Below are 19,385 nucleotides of genomic sequence, written 5' to 3'. Positions count from 1 at the left end.
CAGGTGGAATAAATGAAGACAACGGACACAGAGTTTTAGGTTAATGGGCGAAAATGGCCACAACTTTATTGATTACAGGAAAGAAGGGTATTGGCTTTAGGCATTGGCCCTAACCGACTATCCGGTCTGACCGGGAAGGGTTAAACACCAACAGGGGGAGCCACCCGAGATGCATATCCCTGGGCGCTCCCCGAGGGGTTACCGCTCGGGGGCGCGCTTTAGGCCCTAGCCTCCGTAGGTTTCGGACGAGGCGTCGCCCCTCGGAGTCCTTTAACGAACTACCCTTCAAGCATTGGGGGAGGTGATGGCGTTCCTCCCCCCCAACCTCATCTGCATGATAATACCCCGGCCAATGCCTACCGCCACCGAGCCGCAAGCCGGCTCGCCGCCAATACCCGCAGACCTGTAACCAATCCCTAATGCCTTGAAAAATATCTGCCAACCAAATATCATTGCCAGCATCAGATAGATGCACGCCATCCCAGCGATAAAGCATTTCCTTGTCAAACCGTATGCATGGGTGCTGAATGACCCGACCGCCCCATGCGGCCACTCTACCAGCCACCGTGCGCTCCACAATCCTCCTGGCTTTATTCACAGCCACGGGTTTCTCTGCATCCCGCCAACATCGCCTTTCCAGCAAAGAAGACCAAATTATTGTAATGTTTTCATGGGATGCCCTCAACAATTCCAAGTCATTGATAATGTTCCATATCAAGTCCACCCCTTTCCTATACGCCAAGTCGTTCTCGCCCAGCTGGATGACCATGGCACTGGGTGGGCCCTCGGCAGCGATTTTTCTGGATACGACTGGGAAAAACTCTTCCCAACGCATACCCCTCCTAGTGATCCATGACAATTTGACCCTGCTGGGTAGCCATAGCTCCTTATCCCAGCCCCTTTGTTCGGCGCGCCGCTTAGCCCAATATACGATGCTGTGGCCGAGGATCCACAGTCGAACCACACCAGTACCTGAAAAGAGAGAATCGGAGAACCGGATCAGGAGGAGTGCCCGGGGAGAAAGCTGAGGGGAATTTAGAAGGGCTTACGGATATAACCCTGGTATGCGTTAGATTTCCATCGACCCATGTCCATAATTCTTTCCGCCGGTAAGCCCATATGGGCGGCGGTGGTCGCTGCTCCAATGCGAAAGGAGTGCGCGGCGTACTCCTCTTGGGGAAGCCCAATGGCGGCAATTGCTTTGCGCAAGACCCTGGTGAACTGCTGCTTTGAGAGGGAGGAACCGTCGGAATGCAAGAAAAAGGGGCCCCGAGATTCTGGTCTTACACACAGGTATTTTCTAGCATCCTTTACAGGGCAAGGGCCCGCCTTTTGAGTCGCCTGAAGTCGTCTCCAGGGAAGAAAGGGGGCGAGCCAGGGGCTGCCCTGACCTTAAGTGGCCCTAGGAAGGCCCGCCCCTGCCGCCAGCCAATTGGCTGGCGCCACAGGGTATGCTAATTGGGTGAATCCCAGTCTCCTGCGAGGCTGACGCCAGCCTCGCAGAGTGAGTGTGGGCGGGGTCGTGATCCCACAACCCCCCCTCCTCCTGAAGATCGGAAGGGGCATTTTCTTTTGTTAACCCTGGGTGTCAATAAATGACTCATCTAGCAGGTGTTTCTGTTAGTATTTGTATTATATTTGCATTGTAAATGTGTTTCACAAAGAATAAATGGTAATGGGGAAAGGAGGTGGCAGTTAGCAGTTGGCAGTTGGATGGTTATCCTGTTAGCTGATTCTTTGACTGAGAGTGTGGAAGTGTGGTGACTTCAAGCAGACCCTGTCTGGAGGATTTTTGTGAGATTTAAGCAAGCTATGGATTTATAACTTATGCACTGTTATGAAGGAGTTTTGAAAACAAACAAAGACTAAACCCTCTGTTGGGCTCAAGAGAGAAAAGCACATTGTATTCATGTGAATAATACTTGTTGTTCAACTGTTGCCAACCTGACATGTAAAGATTTATCTTCAAGTCTTGGGTAAGGCATCTATTTTATCACAAATAGCTAACAGTTTCCCTGTTGCATATAAGTATTATACTAATAGCTTAATGGATATAGTTCCAAACGTTTAATCTGTAGTGTGTGGGAAATTCAGGACTTTTACAAGCTGTATCAACTGCCTTAAAGTGTAATGGATTTGTGGTTAAATCAGCTTTGAGGTGGTTTAACGAATGCTTCAGGTTTCATGTTGTAACACAAGAATGGAGATGCTTTGAAATCAAACATCAGGGCAGTGGGAGGCAGGAGGAGATGGAAATAAAGAGAGATTTTCTGTGTAATTAGAAAATGATCATACACAACTGTTTTTGATAGTTTCCCCACGAGCCAATAATGAGCAGCTGAAAAAGCCAATGGCAAAATAGTCTACTTTCATGCATGGTTATAATCAGAAATGAAAATTAGTTCCTTTACCTACTCTTTCTTTTGCTCAGGCTGGCATAAATGACCAGATTTCAGGCATGGCAATGGCTCTGATGCTCTGTTCAGTCCCACTGCTCTCAGCTGGGAGTTAGGGTTGGTCCACTACTTTTTATGGACTTTCCAAACAAAGGCCTGGTGCAGATATAATATTGTTATCCCTTGACCACAGGTTAAGCATTTGAATGTGCTCTGCAGGCTCACAGACAGCTTCCTCCTCTTTCCCTTTTGCATGTGTGAACTCCCCTGTCCTTTCTCTTTGCAGAGAAAAATCTCTTGGTGATGAACTGTGCCAGCACCAATTTGAAAGACAATCACTTCTAGCTTCAAAACAGACATTGCAACGAGAGCCAGAAGCTTGCTTGCAGACCCTGATTAAAGGTAGCAAGTTTTGTGTTAATATTGGTAATTCAAAAAAAGGGAAAGGGAGAGGAGATTTCACATATGATTTTGCCTGTGCTTATTTTCTGAATGCCTGATTCCTGTTGAAGGCACAGTGGTCAGTAAATGGAGGTGGCAAGGCAACCCTATTTGCAGGGAAATTGCATTTTACTAGCACTTAAATATCACGTGTGTGCTACCACTGAGCTACTGTCCTTGAAAATCTTTTGTGGGTTGCTTCTGTAATAAAAGGTTGGGAAGAATCTCAGGATTAGATATATTACTGTGGTGTGTTCAAACGTACACAAGCCCACCTCAAACTCATTTAAAACTTAGTTAAAGATCACCAAAATCTATATTTGTTCAGTTTCTGTAGTTTAAAATCAGCAAAACAGAGCACTGCAATTTAGGTGGAAAGATGAGTGAGGAAATGGCATGTTACTAGCATGAAAATAAAAGCAGTGTGTGTGTGTGTGTGTGTGTGTGTGTGTGTGTGTGTGTGTGTGTGGAATGAGTTAGAAATGTACTCATGTTGCAAATTTGGGTGTGGGCTCCAAACATGATTGGATCCTGAAATATGTTTGAAATTCAAGAAGTTTGGGTGGGGAGGAATTGGCGTTCCCAGATTATACCCCTCTCTGGTCTAGTTTACAAGGTCTTGCAGAAGCTGCACAAATATGCAATGGCAAATTTCACTTCCCATCCCTCCTGCAGAGAAAAGTAGATTAAAAAATGCTGAAACACAATTTTATTTATTTGTTGCAGAGATGCTTTTCAACCTATGTGGTCCTTGAAAAGGCTTACAATGAGGAAAACAGAAAAGAGCCAAAAACATGCATAATAAAAGCCCTCATGCTGCAGTTAAAAGTGCAAAATTTAAGGTGCAAATACACAACCACATTACTGCAGCAATCATTGCTCGTGTCCAAGAAATAAATAAAAATCATGTGTGCAACAAATAGCACATGCAAAACTGGCTAATGTGCATTGACACACACGTTATCCAGTTCCACAAATGTTATTCACTGGCCAAAAAGTGGCTTAGCTGGGACATGCGATCCTGTACTGCACATTGACTGTCTTTTAAAAAGGGCAATATATTGAACTATCTCACAGTACTTCGAAGACTACATTGCAGTGGTCCCACTTAAATAACAGCTCCTCCATATGCCTGACCTTGAGAGATCCTCTGTTTAGTTGATAATATTAGCTTATGGTATATTCAGGAACTGAATAACAGGATAATGTCAGAAAAAAGAACCTGCCAATACCCCCAGTAAATATTTTGCGTGTGTCACCAATGCCAAAAGGCATGGAGTGTGTGTGTGTGTGTGTGTGTGTGTGTGGTTCCCTGAAACAGGTGCAGCCGAAAAAATGTATTACATAACCCAAAACTGAGGTGGAGGGAAGTCAAAAACTTACATGTTTGTCTTTGTCCTTGTCTTTTTGTTTTCTTATAATTAAGTTATGTTGTTCTTATTATTGGTTTTTTTTCCGTGAAGAATTTATTTTCTGTACATATATGTGTATATGTGTGTATGAAAATTAATAAAGAGAAATTAAAAAAAGAGAAAGAAACAGGTGCAGCCAACGTAGCCCCCTCCAAGGTTTTGGACTACAATTCCCATCATCCCTGACCATTGGCCATTATGACTGTGGCAGATGGGAGTTGTAGGTGAAAACATCTGGAGGGCACCACGTTGTTTTTTCCTGCTCGAAAAGCTCCAACTCACCAAAGAGGACACATTCCAGGCAAAAGCACTTAAGGAGAGTGCAGAGCAGATTCAGGGAGATGAGTGGTCTGATGAAGCAAGACTGGCCTGGAGAGAAGGCAGAATGGCCATGTGCACTACTGAACAGAGGAGAGTCCACTGTTTGAAGGGTTGTCCGGTCCAAGTGTAGTTTAAAAATAAAGAATGATAAGAAGGGAGAGGAGGAGTTGGCCTGCACTGTAAGAAGCTCACCTGCCCACAGTCTTGTTCCCCACCGTGGCAAGATTTACTATATTCTTGTTTAAATTGCAGTACTATTTCTACATCTATATGTAAATTAGCATATGCAAATCTTATGCAAATGATAAGTCCCTGTTCTTTTTGGTCCTCTCTTTTTTGATGATGCATGTTCTCTGGGGGCGGGGGGCGGCAATGTTCAACTGGCCAACCTAGGAGAGAAGGAGCAGCCCTAGAGATAGTCCTCAGGGCAGGATAGAGAGGCAAAGAGAAATTATGGGATGGAGGCTCCCCATCCTTGCCTTACATTCCTCCTTTAAGTCTGCAATTGTTATATAGCACTAGCATAAGGAAATGTTTCTTCCTGCCTTGAGCCTTAGAAAAATGACAAGCTTCTTTTAATGCCTTTTAAAAAATGGGCTTATTTCACATAGGCTTGTACTGACAAGTGATGGCAACATTTCTTAACAGTACATGCAGCTATCCATCACTGCAGCGTGCACACACCAAACCACAATAGGATCATATTTACAGCAAAAGTCACAGCTGTCCCTCACAAAATGAAATTAGGTTTGATTTTGTGTCATGGCAATGTTCATTAGTGCCATCTAGTCTGCAAGGGCAAGATCAGATAGCTGATGGCGGACCCATAATTCATTGCAAAGGCACAATCTGACTGGCTGTTTGAGGAAGAGACAATACTAGCTCTGACCTCTTTGCAAATAAAGTGTTACCCAGCACACATGAAGCTGAATTTCACTTAGGTGCTCTAGAAAACCAGAGGCACCATTTCATATTTTGTTAAGGGGAGCAAAAATTTCAAGAACTGCATTTGGATACATGCACGATTAAATTGTGAAACTCTGCCTATTTTAAGAGCAATGGTTATGGTTACTTTTTTATTAAAAAAAAACCTCAAGAGCAATTTCAGCCATGTTTCCAACACTGACCAAATAGTTTATCCTGTTTTGCTAAGCAAAGGGATCTGCATGTTTATAAGAATAGCCATTTGATGTGTGGAACCACTAATGAATTGGGTGGAAATATAGGTGATTCTAAAGGATAATCACATGTGGCATGAAACACAGGGCAGTAATCCCCCTCGCTAAATGGAGTTCCCTCTGTGGAACTGTGTTACTAGTGGAATTAAACATTCACTTTGGTCTTCTACATGCTGAGCAACTGGAATATCACAAAATAGGTGCCCAAGCTGAAAGGTTTGGCAAGGCTAACTGCACCACTGCGAATGTAAGTGACACCCAGAAAGAATCAGACCTGTTAAAAAAGCCATTCTAGATTGTGCTGTGTATGAACACTAGACATACTGCACATGCAAAGACAAATTCAAGGTGACATGAGTCATGTGCGCTGCCTATGTCAAGCCTTTGAGATTGACAAGAACACTTGTTAATTGACAAGAACACTTGCCCCCAAGAACAAAGGACAAGAACACAGAGGAGGAAATGTAAATAAGAAGAGTGCTTCACAGTTGGCCATTAAGAGTTAAATCTTGCATGGATATGGCCCATCTTCAATTTCTATCATTCCCTTCACCGGGCATAAGAAATAATGCTGACATGAAATTTTAGTTCATGAACAAGGCAATGCCACGTTCAGCTATGATGGCCAGCTTTCAATTTCAAGAATACTGGCCCCCTTAGCAGTTTTAGGTTAAGCCAGGTAAGTTGGAGCCATAGCTGAAAATGGAGTCTATTGCGATACAGTAGATCATGGGCAGAGGGAGGGTGTGGAGGAGCAGAGTCTGGGAGAATCTTAAGACTTTTTAGATCTTGATACTGACTACCTAACAAAACAGAGGGTTAGTAAAGGTAAAGGTACCCCTGCCTGTACGGGCCAGTAATGTCTGACTCTGGGGTTGCACGCCCATCTCGCTTAAGAGGCCGGGGACACTTCTGGGTCACGTGGTTACTGGTGAGTAAAATGCTGCCTGCTGGTAACCCAACGCTCAACCTAATTATTCTTTATTTTCTGCAAACCAAAACGCTTTCCAGTGTTGCAAAGATCAAGGCTAACAAGGACTGTAGGTGGAATCCAATGCAAAGCTAAGGAAACCATTTTGCCAGTGCAATGATTTTCACGGCACATGCTCTAAATCTGTTCTAGGGGTTCCCCCAACCACCTGGAGCAGATTTGGGAAGGGTGTGGGAATGTGCTTGGGTGTGGGAGAGGAGGAAAAGGCCCATTACAAAAATGGAACTGATGCTGCTTCAAGATGAATAACATCTATGTGTGCAACCGCTTTCCTTCTTTCTCCCACACAACTTGTCTGTTGTAAATGGATTATTACAGAAAGGCCTTACATTTCTACTCATAAGAAATCGACCCCATTAAGAACTGCATGGAAGATCCAACCATGTAACTAGAGGAACTGTGAAACAACATAAGAACCGATGAAGCAAACCTGTTTCCAAACACTGGTACTCATCTTTAGAAATCAAGGCCCCCTGCTGAGCAAGGCCCAAGAACAGATCCTCAAGGAGGCAGCTTTACAAAAGCCATTGCTAACTGCCTCTGACAAGCTGCAGACTGGGTTTCCTGCATGGTGTGTGGAGCCTGGATCAATGGCTTGGAAATATTTCTGCTTGCTGCAGTCAATTGTGCCTTCCAGGCTTGTTATACCATGGCTGAGCAAACACATAATTTCCAACTTGTCACCTACAATGGTCTCTTTCTATTCCCTACCATTTTGTGCTGACAGCCAGAGAGAGAGAGAGAGAGAGAGAGAGAGAGAGAGAGAGAGAGAGAGAATGGCAGAAAGCAAGGAGCACCCATTCTGCACAGATTAAGGCATAGTTTTTTAAAGAAAAATAACCCAGTTGACCCACCATTTCCAATTAAAAGGCTTTCTTGTGAGATGGTTTGAAAAGACAATTGCCTGTGACCCACAAGAACCTGTTCTAGTCACAAATGCCAACACTGGACAAAATGGACCCAATGGCTAGACACAGTTTTGTAATTTAATATAACCGTATACTGAACTCATCAAAATGATCACAGAGGCAAATTCACTACAGTTCATGGTAGCAGATAATTTTATCTGCTATTTCAATTACCTTTAATGGTCCCCAACAGGACCGGTCTAAGAGGTTTTGCTGTGAAGTGAAATGTCAAGATGTCCCTCAATTCCATGTTCAGAAGCCAAATGAACTAGCAGTTGAAGCTTACTTCGCTATTGGCGATTGGACAGCTACAAAGCACCAGGCAGCCAATGTGGCACACACAGTTCTGTCCTCCATAATGTCAATGCTGCCCCCTGCCCTGCACCACCTGCCCCCCAAGACATCCACCTTGTTCTAATCTACCTAATGGTAGGGCCAGCCTTGGCACCTATGCGATCAGGGTAGTTAAATTTTCCTCCTGCTGTGCAAGAGCTGCTCATCAATAAATTGTTCCCACATGGCTGGGAGAATATCTAAAGGGCATCTACAGTCAACTGCAATTTAACAGCAGCTACACACTTTATGTAGTAACATTGTGTGAAGAGGGAGTTTGCAGCAGGCATGCACCCTTAAACATGTGTTTCAGCCTCCCGCACATCCATCAAGCCTCTCTTATATATGTATATATACTTGCTAAATGGATGGCATTTGTTTAATTGATAGTCCACTCTTCCTCTGAGGAGCTTGGAGCAGATTACAGCCGGTTCCCAAGTGTTCTCCCATCAAAGCAGTTTACAAAGCCAGGCCTGATTAGCTTAAGGTGGCCTATCAGCCTTCAGACCATTCACCAGGTCAAGTTCTGGTAGCCCAGGAGCAGTAATAAGCAATTCAAACCACATAACAACTACCACATGTGAAATATTCAATCCACTACTCCAAATAATTGAAATACTTTTGGTGAACAATGCAGGGGGGACAGAAACCAAAAGGTATAGAAGGAGAAACTGTTTTACTTCTTGATCAGCTTTTCCAGCATGTCTGATCCAAGTGCATTTCAGCACACTTGTTAGCTCATTTGCTGTCACTATTAATCAGGCATTTGCCTTTTATGTTGAAGCAAACAAGACTGCATTGAGAACTATGCTAACTGATTAATTTTTTGTAAATGAACATTCCATTGATTTTCTTAATTTGATGCATCAATCATCCAAGTCCTCATTCAAGTAAGTGACCAGGGAGGTACTCTTCCCACCTCGGAGTCAAGATTGGGGATCTTTGAGATTGGCATAATCAGTCTTGACAGACTTGAACCATCATCCTGTTCAGATGAACTGCAAGATCTGCCATTCAAAAAAGTGGGGGGGGGGTGTGGCAAAGATCTTTATCACTGTGCTTTGGAAAATGGAGAAATGCTTGCTGAATGGGCAGGATGTAATCGAAAGATGGTTGCTGGTGGTTCTATCTCAGTGTTCACTACATGGTGAATGTGGCTTATTAGGATTTTCAGAGATATTTAAGGTCAAGTCACAAAACTATCAGTCCAGGGAAGCCTGAAGGGAATCAAATCTGTGTTATAGATGGCAACATGCTGAAGCAGTCATTTGATATAAGCTTGTTGCATCTGAGCATGGAAACACAATTAGTGCCGCACGGTTTTCAACAGCAGTCAACCAGATGTCTATGGCATCTCATACAGAGGGCACGGAGCAATGTTCTTCTCTGCATCAGTGACTAGAAGGTGACTAGCTGTTGGAGGCATTAAAGGTCCTTTAAGTCCATATTTGATAGCGCAGGTCTCTGGGAAATCATGCTGCAGCATTCTGCACCAACTGCAGATTCCAGAACAAATGTGAGTGAAGTCCCACATAAAGTGCATTGTACTGCAGTAATCCAAACTTGAATTAACCAATGCATGATCTACAGCAGCCAAACAAATGGTCATGGTTGTTGTAACCATTGCAGTTGGTAAAAGGTGCTTCTAGTCACAGAAGCTACCTGGGCTTCCAGTGACAAAGATGGATTCAGAAGCACCTCCAGGCTGCAAATTTGCTCCTTCAGAGAGGGTGCAACCCCATCCAGGGTAGTAATCCATACGTTGGTAACCTCGGCTAGATTACTGCAATGTGCTCTGTGTGGGTCTGCCCTTGAACCTGGTTTGGGAGCACCAGCTGGTGCAGAATGCAGCAGTCAGACTGGTGGGGGTGGTGAAGGGGCTTCTGGCTGAGAACATGTGACTCCATTGTTACAAACATCTGCACTGGTGGCCCAACTACTACTGAGCCAGGTTCAAAGTGCCTGTATTAATTTACAAAGCCCTGAACAACTGAGTTCCAGCATACCACTGGGACCACCTGATCCCAGCTCAATCACTGCAGGAGCATTGTTGGCAAGGCTCATCTGACAGCAACAAGAATCAGAGCTGTAAATGTCATCAGCACAATATGATCTCTGCCAACAGAGATTCAGCGCATCTTTGGTTTCAACTTGCCTGCTAACCACCACCACCCCGCCAGACCTATGCAGGCAATTAAGAATATGTTTTCCCATAATAGTTGATTTCTGATTTTAACATTTCAATATGGGTTTTATTGCATAATGTTACATATAAGTGTTACAAACCACTCATATTTTTTTACAATGAAAAGTGGTGTATAAATATTTTTTATAAATAAATAAATGTTTGCAGCTTTAAAATGCAAGGGTGAAGACTGAACTCCAAATGAGTTTTAGCTGAAATAAGCTGACAACGGAAAATTACCCAAATTATTAAGAGCTGACATCTATGGTATTATTTTACTATCACAGATGTTCAGGAAGAATTGAGAAATTGTCCAGTAAATGCAAAGCCTAGCAGGAAATTTGGTGCACAAAGGGGATGATTCAAAGCTGTGGTTTTTGGACAGGACATGGAACATTTTATTTTGAGTTACCAGATGGAGGTAGGGGAGTTAACAGGCACAGTAAGGCATGAAAACAGGAGATGCTAGCTAGTTTCAGAGCATCAGATTCCAGGAGGCATTCATGAAAGGAGGGCTTACATAACTTCATAAATAGGAATTATCCAGTCATGAAGTTTTAAAGCTTGGCATCATAGAGGCTGGGTCTAAATCAGTTTTGAAACCCACAGACATGAAATATACAGTATATCGTTCTGAGTGTTTTGTCAGTTTTTCTTGCTAAATAATGAAATGTCTTAATCTACACTTGTGTTCCAGTTGATATATCTGCTATTCCTCACACCTACAGACTGGGGAAGTTGCTGGTTGTTTGGGAGATGTAGCCCATTGGCAGCTCTTGAATTATCAATAATTTTAACCCCTAGCACTTGGACGGATATCATCAGATGACTTTACTGTGACCATTTAGATTAGGTAAAAATCTAAGTGAAAGCACACACACACACACACACACACACACACACAGTTCCTAAAACATCCTTCATTGTTAAAAACATAGTACCAAAAGTGGATCACTAGCTTGTTGCAAAAGGTATTGGCTGTCTCAGAGACTTTCCTGTGTTTCACGGTCAATGATGTTAAACATTTGGCATGCCTACAGCTCCTGAGAGGAGCACATAGAAACCTGTCTGCGTCTTGGCAAACCATGCCTTTGGACCTGAAGCAGGCCTCAAAAATTATGTGCATAAGTTAGAAGGTGAATGGAAGGGAAAGGACATGAAGGAGAGATTTTCAGCATTCTAGCTAAGTGCTTTAATGAAATATGGTGAGAACTGATATAATTTTTTTTAAGTAAAATGTCGCAATGGGCCCCAAGCCAGGCGAAAACAAAAATAGAAAGGGAAGGAAGAGGATGAGTACTGTGTGTTCTCTACCCTTCCTGGGTTAATACCTCAGTCTGGCCTTTGAATTCAGACAACAGAGTTTTTCTTTCTCCAATAAAGTGACTTAATACATTAACTTATAAAAGGAGGGAAACTGTTATATGGAAAAGGACAATATGAGTTTGGGAGTGCCAGACCCCTTTAAATTCCTGGATCCCGTAAGTGTTAGAATTTAATCAAGTCTTGGTAGGTTAAACTGGGTGCAAGACACATAATTTCTGAACCCAGCAAGTGTTAAAAGGTTAAAAGCTAATCAAACCAGGCGCTTCCTATGTTCAGGTGATCACATTAAGAGAATAATGGGCCATTAAGAGAATAAAGGAAAGGTGATGGGGCACTGTGAAAGCAAAGGAGAGGGAGCTCTGTGCCAGACAGCAAATGGGTAGGTCCCCCTCCCTCAACTCATGAATAGTGAGTTCAGAGTTGTGTGTGAGAAAAAAAGCAGCAAGCTGGAGATAGGGTCAGAGAACAATCCTGGAGGTCTGTTTGAATCCAAGGCTGTGACTATGGGAGAAGTAAGACCCTTTGGGGGCGTTAATGCTGTGAACCCCTCCATCATAGGCTCAGGTTGTATATATAGGCTGTGACTGATTTACATGCGTCCAACTGACATGTGACCATGCACGCACACATCATGGCAATCCGACTGTGGCCGGAAAAGGGGCAGAATGTAGCGTAGCAGTCTTACGTGCACTTTGCAATCGCATGCGTTGACCCAGAATACAACACCCACACACATTGGGGGTTGCCTGGATATGTAAATAAACCCTATATTATAAAGACACCACAGTCTCCACTATGCCTCATTCCCAAAGGGAAACACAAACCAGTTTTCTGACAGGGTTCCATGTGCACAGCTACAGAGGGTGGTGGGAATCCAGGCAACCCACCCACTTGTTTCCAGGGTTCCTCTGCTGAATGTGGCTCTTTGCTGAATCAAGGCCTCTTTTCTTGAAATCATGAAATCCTGAATTCATGAAATCCTGACTTAAATAATGAGATCCTGAATTAAATCAAGAAATCATGAATTCATGAAAAATCATGAACCAAATCATGAATTCATGAAATCCTGAATTAAATCATGGAATAATGAAATCATGATTTGATTCATGAAATCCTGAATTTATGAAATCCTGAAATCATGAAATCATTTTCTAAGAAGGTGAACTGGGGTGGTCCTAGAAATGGCTACCATCAAGTCAAATAAGCCCTCTTCACTCTCTGGAAGCTACAGGGACATTAACAGCCCTGTGTCTTGTTTTCAGACTATGCTTGATATTCAGTAATTAATATTGATTCCATTAAAGCCAGCTAGCAGAATGATGATAAATAGGCTAATGGTAACTATTCGATCTCCAATGATGTGGGGGGAAATGGGAACTGAACTTTGAATTTTGAGGGGATTTTTTTAAAAATCCTGTCTGCTCGCACAACACTGCCCCTGCCAGAGAAGCAAGAAGAAGCACCTGGGGCTTCTGGTTTCTGTAGAGATCTAACAGACGTCTTGCAAGACCTTGCCAGAAGTTGAAGTTGTGTGAACCCAGTAAGCAAGGCTTTGGCGTGAGGCATGAGGTATGAGGTATGAGGCACCTACCCATTTTGCCTTGGGTGGCAAAACAGGATGGACCGCCCCTGACCCCACCAAGAAAGAGGGAAGAGCTGAACAAGGGTTATACCAGATTACTTCCAGTTTAGATACCTTATAGCAGAAGTAGATGTTTTGAAGAGCAGTTGGAGATAAGAAGATGGCATGCTGCAATACTTTGGGGCCCTGGACCATTTCCCTTCTTGTTAGATTATCTGCAGTTTGTGAGCAACTACTGTAATTAAAAATAACGAGGGCCTGGCAGCACCGCTAATGCTATTATCTTTAAAACATCAGGCTTCAACGACTCACCAGCAAAACAGCCCAGATGAGAAATCTCTTTAAAATGCTCAGTGGTTGCTGACGGTACATTAGGATAATCTTCCCCGCCTGGAAATCAGAAAAAACATAATGAAAATACAAACAAAAAATCAGGGAAGCAGTGATTATTTTCAGTAAGCTAATATGGTTTATTTTTCACCTTGTACTCAAAGAGGCAAGCTAACTCGCTAAAGTGGTGGCAAAGGGCAGCTTGAACACATACATTTTGCCACAGGCAGAAGCTGGCAGAGAGGAATGTAACTTGAACAAAGGCAGGGAAGTCTTCTAGATCAGACCGTCAGTTTTCTGTGCCTCAGACATGGCTCTCTGATGCTCCCACATTTTCCCCCAACCATTCCCCAACAATTACTGAGAGAAGAAACAGCATTCATAAATTATCAGAAGGAAGAGAAAATTGCAATGAAATCCTCAAGACAGAGCACAGGATTTTTCTTATGCTTGCCTTTCTTTTGAGGTAGGTCAAGATGTTTTGTGATTGCGCCTTCATTTCATTCTATAAATAATCACTGTGCTGGCTGGCATGGGAAGGTATCATGATCTAACTCTTCCTATGGGGCCTTTTCAAAGCAATAAGGTATGGGGAGTTGGGGGGCAGGATGCAGTGTACTGGAGAGACATTAATGACATGAAAAACAGACAGACCAGCCTCAGCCACCTCACAATGAGAAGTTAAGTTGAAACTTGCACCCACCAGAATTATGAATAAATTCTAAAGCACCCTGAGAGTGAGAGAGAAGAATCATAGACCCAAGGAATTGTAGAGTTGGAAGGGACCACAAGTCCAACCCCCTTTCGCCCAACGTGGGACTTGAACCCACTACCCTGAGATTAAGAGTCTCATGCTGTACTGACCTGATCTGTCCCATACACAGAAGTCCCGTTATTCTTATTCTTATTCTTACATTTCTATATTGCTTTATATTTTAAAGGAAAAAAATCTCAAAACTCTGTACAACACAGAATAAAACTTACAAGGAATTGGGAGGGCAAGTTTCAGCACAGCACTAATGCTGACCCACTTCAGCTTTCAGCCCAGAGTTGGTGTGATGGCCTGGGATTCGGACTCAGAGGCTGAACCTGAGGAATCCCAGCCTGCACAGGAGTCCCCGCCTCCAGAACCAGCTGAGCCGGGGCTGGGGATTGAGACTGAAGGGTCTTCACCTGTGCTGGATCCTCAGGTGCAGGCACCAGCTGTCTGCTCTGGCTCCGGAGATGATGGAGGACCCATTGCCTGCAGGCGCTCCACTCTCAGCCCCATCAGGGGAAGCTGAGGTTGCCTCTGGGTCCGGTAACCCTCCAGCCTCTCCTGAGCTGCAGAGGCTCAGGGCAGAGAGGCGGAGGGAACTAAGTTCCTGCAGGAGGAGTGCTCGCCTCCAGGCCAGGAGAGGCGAGTCACCTGTAGACCGGGACTGCCCTATGCCTCGGGGAAGATAAAAGCCAGTCAGCCCCAGTCCCAGGTTGTGGGAGCAACATTGTTGGTAGCCTGTTCCTGCCTGCACCCTGTCCTGCTCTTCTGCCAGAGTTCCTGACCTCATCCAACTCCCTGCCTTGGACCCCGCTTCAGCTTTGATGGACAGCCTCCATACCACACCCTTGACCTAGGACTGGACTCAGACCTTGCCACACGGTTAAGCCTCAGGACCAGCACAGTTGGGATGGGTAAAGTGGAGGATCAGGATTGAGAAGGGAAGCAGAACTGACAGAGGAATGAATGGGGGAATGAGGAACAGAGAGAAACTGACTGGGTGTGGGCTTGATGAAAAGGAAAGCATGTCTCTGGCAGTAAAAGTTAAAGGTAAAGGGACCCCTGACCATTAGGTCCAGTCGTGACCGACTCTGGGGTTGCGGCACTCATCTCACTTTATTGGCCGAGGGAGCCGGCATACAGCTTCCGAGTCATGTAGCCAGCATGACTAAGCCACTTCTGGCGAACCAGAGCAGCGCACAGAAACGCTGTTTACCTTCCCGCCAGAGCGGTACCTATTTATCTACTTGCACTTTGACGTGCTTTTGAACTTCTAGGTTGGCAGGAGCAGGGACCGAGCAACAGGAGCTCACCCTGTCACGGGGATTCGAACTGCTGACCTTCTGATTGGCAAGTCCTAGGCTCTGATACCCACAGCGCCACCCACGTCCCTACATCTCTGGCAGTAGCCGTTACTAAACATAAACTCAGCCAGGCGCTGCTCCCTGCAAACTTCTTCAGAAGAGCTGCTGAACATGGCTACTGCATATTAGTCAGGCCACAAGTCATGATGGCTACATTCTTGTTCCAAGGCAGCATAGCAGCTGCTGGGGCACAACAGTGGAGGCTATTGCACTTATGTCCTGCTTGTGGTGTTCTGTGGGCATTTGATTCCCTGGTTTAGGAAACAAGTGTGGTGGACTATGGAACTTTAGTCTGATCCAGCAGGGCTCTTCTTAAGGCTGTCTAAGTCAGGAATATTCACAATTCATATAATGCCTGCACTGCACCAGTGTACCCTGGCTGCTGTCTCTTCCCTAGACCTTTAAACACTTCCTCATGAGACCTGGGGAGGGAGTTCCAAACTCTGAAAGAGATAGTATTTAAATGTCTTTTTTTTTGGGGGGGGGGGGACAAACAACAACACCATGGTGGGCATTTTAAGACATGGTTAGGAAGCACATAGGTTGCCTTTGGCAACAAACAACACTTTAGCAACAAATAAAGGAGAAGCTGTATACCCCCCATGAGTATGCAAATAATGCACATTGCAAAACAATTTATGTATCTATCTATGTATAAATTGTGCATGCATTTAAAAAGTTAACTGTAGAGAACTAAGAAGAGCAGCTTTCCTGGCTAGAGTCCAATAGGTGTTGAAAAGGTGGAAGAAGGAAATTTGCTTGATAGTCCATTTTCACAGATTCCTCCAATGTCCCTATGGCTCTCTCCTTGTCCAGACATATGTTTATTCTAAAGTGCAAATGCAGCAGGAATCTAAAAACTCTTGAACTTCTTCTCACTATAACCTCTTCCCAGGATCCTATTCCTGAATCAGGCAGTGTCTCCATCCATATGTCAAAATTGCACTGTCATCACCTAATCGATTTATGAGCGATTTTGTGATTCAGGGCTAAGTTGTGTGGTGAGAAGTCTGTTTGCAGAGGAAGATTATTTGTTTTAAGTGAAATCAAATTCTCAGGCAGAAAGAGTCTGTGGCATTTTTCCATAACGCATCTTGAGTAGGGAGCCATTCAGGAAGATAAGCAGAAATCTTTGCCAGCCCTGCTAAAAGTTTCCAACTGGGACCATTAGAACCAACAATACCTTAAGCCAATGTAGGCATCAATATCCATTATTTGTGAAGGAAACTTGTTTCTTTCTAGTAATTAATGGTATGAACGTCCTGATCCTGCAAATGTAGTGATGAATGGAATATTTACCTCCCTGTAAGGCCAGACATGCAGAATGCCGCCATGTTCCAAAGGTAGGAAAAACACTTGCAAGATTCCAGAAATGAATGGAGGTAATAGGGACCTCTTTTAGTGTGGAGTCTTATTTTGCAAATTTCAATTCATCAATGTGCCACTAAAACACACACTGAGGATACTTTTTTTATACACTTGCATGTTCCTACATTTAGAGCTGGTTTGTGTATGGATGTCAGTTTTAATGTGTGTAATATTATTTATTTATTCAGATATTTTTATAACATCTTCCAGAGCCAAACCAGCAGCTTTTCAAAGCAGTTCATAACATAAAACCATTATAAACCAGGTCAAAAATCAACTATGTATCTCATAATAATAAACATATGAAAACAATCTCTTTCCAGATAGCAGCCGTGCTTAAAATCACATCACTAAGAAGCAGTGGAGCGAAGCTGAGTGGAGTGAATGAAGTTCACTGAACTAGTTCAAAAAATGCTGAACAGCATCCGAAAGTCATTCCCATAACTACAGGACAAACTAAAGGTGAATTAAGTTGATTTTCGGGTAGAACTCTTGTTCATCTTCACACTCAGTTTCTGCTCTCCAGCCAGAAGCTTGGACTCTTAAGATGGTATCCAACTAGCCCATCCTATCAGCACAAGGATTTATGCTTGAGCAATGGAATTGTCCTACTCTCCTGTCATGGACTGGCTGGATGCAGAGCACTGCTATGAGGTACCAGCTGGGGAACCCCTGAGAGAAGAAGGTTCAGAGCCAAAGGGATGGGTAGCAGGATGACTATGAGTGGTCAGAGGGGGGAGAGGGAGAAAACTGGGAAGAAGAGGTGTTGGAAGCTGAAGAGGTAACAGGGCTTAATGAGCAGGAAGAGTCTGTGACAGACAGCAGTCCAGCATCAGTGACTGGAGAGGAGGGAGGGGCAAGAGGCAGAGATGAGTCAGGCTGCTGAAGAAGCCAGGGGGTCTCCCCCTCCTGCTGCAACCAGCTTCCCTCCCTCCTGGTCTTCCAGAACCAGAAGAGGTATGAAGAGGGCAGAGAAAAGACAGGCAAGGCAACAAAGTTTCAGATTGCTTGGGGAGGAGACTTAAGGAAAAGGTGGGCACTTTCAGTCCCCACAACTGCCTCATAGGGGCAAGATCTACCGGGAAGCGGCGTTGTACTCACTAGGCCTGGCTTTCTGAGCTGTCCTGTTTCTTTGATTAAAGAGTTAACTTCACTGATTCTGTGTGAGTTATTGCTGACCTGCTCCTGACACCTGCTTGTAAAATCTCTCAAACCCCCCCCCCCCCACACACACAATACACACTCTGTGCACTCCCCAAATCTTCTCTGGAGGGTTGAGGAATCAGAACAGATTTAAGGGAGATGCAGAGGAGGAGAGGGGGCAGAGTTCTATGTACAAAGAGGCCATTGCAGCGTGACAAGGGAAATATCCTCATTGGACTTTGATGTCACAAGCACTATCCAATAGGAGCTCACAACACTTGGAATAGACAACATTCAGAATTGCTATGGGAGCAGTAGAAGGTGCAGGACAGAGGTTGCATTGTCTTAAACTAAGGAAAAGATGAGGCCTGTGTGGTTTTGAGTCTCTGAACCTCCTATCAAAACTCATTAAAACCAATGGCACTCCATAATCAGGCTTAAACATTTCATCCATAATTTTTACTTAACTTGTTAATGTACCATTACTAGAAACTGACAGATTTCTTCATGCTGAAATTTGCTCTTTGAGGCTCTGGAGCAAAATACTTGCAAGAGCCTTTAATGAGAAAAAGAATAGTATTGATTGCCTGGGTCCCATCAATCCAATACTTTAAGAAATAAGAAAAAGAGAGTCCTTTATTCAATATCTGGTCTTCTTTCGCTCAAGCTAATATCATGCCTTGGTATTTGCAAGTAGCGTTCAGTCTGAAAGAAAATGTGGCTGTCACAGTGATTAATAACTGAACGCATGCCACGAAGGCTAACTTCTTTGTGCTCCCTTCCATTTTTAAAAATACTGTTTTTCAAGTGCAGAGGGGGACTCTGAGGAGAACCAACTCAGAATTAAATGTCAGGGGTTGTAAATATAGTTTCAGAAAATTCAAGTTGTAAAAAATTCAGTTCTGCGAGAAACCTTGGGTTGTATTCTTCAAAAAGGAAGGCCAAGACACACTTTCATAGAATCATAGAATCATAGAGTTGGAAGAGACCACAAGGGCCATCGAGTCCACCCCCTTCCAAGCAGGAAACACCATCAGAGCACTCCTGACATATGGTTGTCAAGCCTCTGCTTAAAGACCTCCAAAGAAGGAGACTCCACCACACTCCTTGGCAGCAAATTCCACTGTCAAACAGCTCTTACTGTCAGGAAGTTCTTCCTAATGTTTAGGTGGAATCTTCTTTCTTGTAGTTTGGATCCATTGCTCCGTGTCCGCTTCTCTGGAGCAGCAGAAAACAACCTTTCTCCCTCCTCTATGTGACATCCTTTTATATATTTGAACATGGCTATCATATCACCCCTTAACCTCCTCTTCTCCAGGCTAAACATGCCCAGCTCCCTTAGCCGTTCCT

The 19,385-nt window shown here is 44.0% G+C and overlaps 1 protein-coding gene and 1 long non-coding RNA gene across 8 annotated transcripts in view; one reads left to right on the top strand and one right to left on the bottom strand.

Moving 5' to 3' along the window:
* LOC307215894 (heparan-alpha-glucosaminide N-acetyltransferase-like) overlaps positions 1–19,385 on the bottom strand; it is a 180,930-nt gene that overhangs the window by 8,609 nt on the left and 152,936 nt on the right. For 4 of the 5 annotated variants that reach the window (XM_079975683.1, XM_079975681.1, XM_079975682.1 and 1 more), the window contains one exon: positions 13,386–13,463. In XM_079975683.1, the coding sequence (XP_079831809.1) occupies positions 13,386–13,463 (78 nt within the window). Of the gene's footprint in view, positions 1–8,637; positions 9,477–13,385; positions 13,464–19,385 lie in introns of those variants that run through there. The other variant, XM_079975685.1, reaches the window with a different exon arrangement.
* Positions 1,571–18,045, top strand: LOC307215950. Of its 3 annotated transcripts, XR_013838780.1 has the most exons (4): positions 1,571–1,976; positions 2,683–2,798; positions 3,564–3,679; positions 17,216–18,045. It is a non-coding gene; the product is annotated as an uncharacterized lncRNA (long non-coding RNA). The 3 variants fall into 3 exon arrangements; XR_013838781.1 differs by lacking the exons at positions 3,564–3,679; positions 17,216–18,045 and adding an exon at positions 10,453–11,723; XR_013838782.1 differs by lacking the exon at positions 17,216–18,045 and having other exon boundaries at positions 3,564–3,698.

Source organism: Podarcis cretensis, assembly GCF_951804945.1.
Source record: "Podarcis cretensis genome assembly, chromosome: 5".
Classification (NCBI taxonomy): Eukaryota; Metazoa; Chordata; class Lepidosauria; order Squamata; family Lacertidae; genus Podarcis; species Podarcis cretensis.
The sequence above is the reverse complement of the archived record's forward strand: the minus strand, read 5'-3'. Positions and strand labels throughout refer to the sequence as shown.